The sequence below is a fragment of the Alligator sinensis genome, unplaced genomic scaffold (assembly GCF_000455745.1).
Source record: "Alligator sinensis unplaced genomic scaffold, ASM45574v1 scaffold1052_1, whole genome shotgun sequence".
NCBI lineage: Eukaryota > Metazoa > Chordata > Crocodylia > Alligatoridae > Alligator > Alligator sinensis.
In genome coordinates, this window is record NW_005842971.1 from 396,971 (window position 1) to 398,279 (window position 1,309).

The 1,309-nt window shown below is 43.6% G+C and overlaps 1 protein-coding gene across 1 annotated transcript in view; it reads right to left on the minus strand.

Moving 5' to 3' along the window:
- The window catches only part of CTH (cystathionine gamma-lyase), a 24,897-nt gene extending 23,588 nt beyond the window's left edge, over positions 1 to 1,309 (minus strand). The window contains exon 1 of the mRNA XM_014526201.2: positions 1,217 to 1,309. Coding sequence (XP_014381687.1) covers positions 1,217 to 1,235 — 19 coding nt within the window. The 5' untranslated portion in view covers positions 1,236 to 1,309. The remainder of the gene's footprint in view (positions 1 to 1,216) is intronic.

Below are 1,309 nucleotides of genomic sequence, written 5' to 3' on the forward strand. Positions count from 1 at the left end.
GGGACAGCAGGGCAGACCCTACAATGAGAGGCTACGGGACCTGAACCTGTTCAGCCTTCACAAGAGAGGGCTGAGGGGGGACCTTGTGACCATCTATAAACTCACTGGGGGGGACCAGAAGGGTTTGGGGGAGACCTTGTAGCACCCCCTGGAATAACAAGGAATAATGGCCACAAGTTGTTGGAGAGTAGGTTTAGATTAGACATCCGCAAGAGCTACTTCACAGTTAGGGCGGCTAGGATCTGGAACCAACTTCCAAGGGAAGTGGTGCTGGCTCCTACCCTGGGGGTCTTTACGAAGCAGCTCGATGCCTACCTGGCTGGGGTCATTTGAGCCCAGTTTTCTTCCTGCCCAGGCAGGGGGTCGGACCTGAAGATCTGCAAGGTCCCTTCCGACCCTACTTCTATGATATGATTCTATGATAAGTTGGTCTAATAAAAGATATCAGATTCGCCCAAAGAACCTTGTCTACGCATGTTCTTAAACCAACATGGCTACAACCTACACCCCTGGTGAAAATAATAGTATGGCATGAGAGCTGTCTGAATGGCAATCAAGACAAGAGTGAAGTGAGTTTGGGGAGCAGAGGGTAGGCTTCAAGACTGCAATCTGGGGCCATTTTGAACTCTGAGCTGCTCCCAGATTCTTAAAAAGAATCTGATGCTTATCTGTGCATGGTAAAGAGGTTGCTACTTTTTCCCTCTTTGAAGCAGACTTTGCCACAGCTGATCACATGTTCTGTTACTACTGCAGCCATTCTACAAACTTTCACATCTTCGCTTTCATCCAATAAATTAATTCTCATATAATCTGTTATTACAAAAGCCTTCTCATTATATGAATTGAATGTATTGAAAAATAAGATCACTATAAATATGCAATTCAAATATCAACTGGATGAAGATCCTAAGAGACTACTCACATATTTTATGATCAATTTCAGGGGTTTGGGTTGTAGCCGTGTTGGTCTAAGGACAGACAAGGCAGACAAGGTTCCTTGGGTGAATTTGATATCTTCAAATACTCACACCAACTGCTGAAGCTTCCTTAGCCTGACGAAGGGTTTTTGAACCCAAAAGCTTGCTTAATAAACTATCCTCCAACCATTTGGGTTGGTCTAATAAAAGATATCAAATTCACCCAAGGAACCTTGTCTGCCTATGATCAATTTCATACATTTAACAAGTGTACTGGTTAAGACTCAAAATCTACTTGCCTCCATAGACATCATCCATACAGATAATAGCATCTCCTGCCTTTAATAGATGGGCAATAGTCACAGTTGCTGCTTAACTAGAAGCAAAAGCTA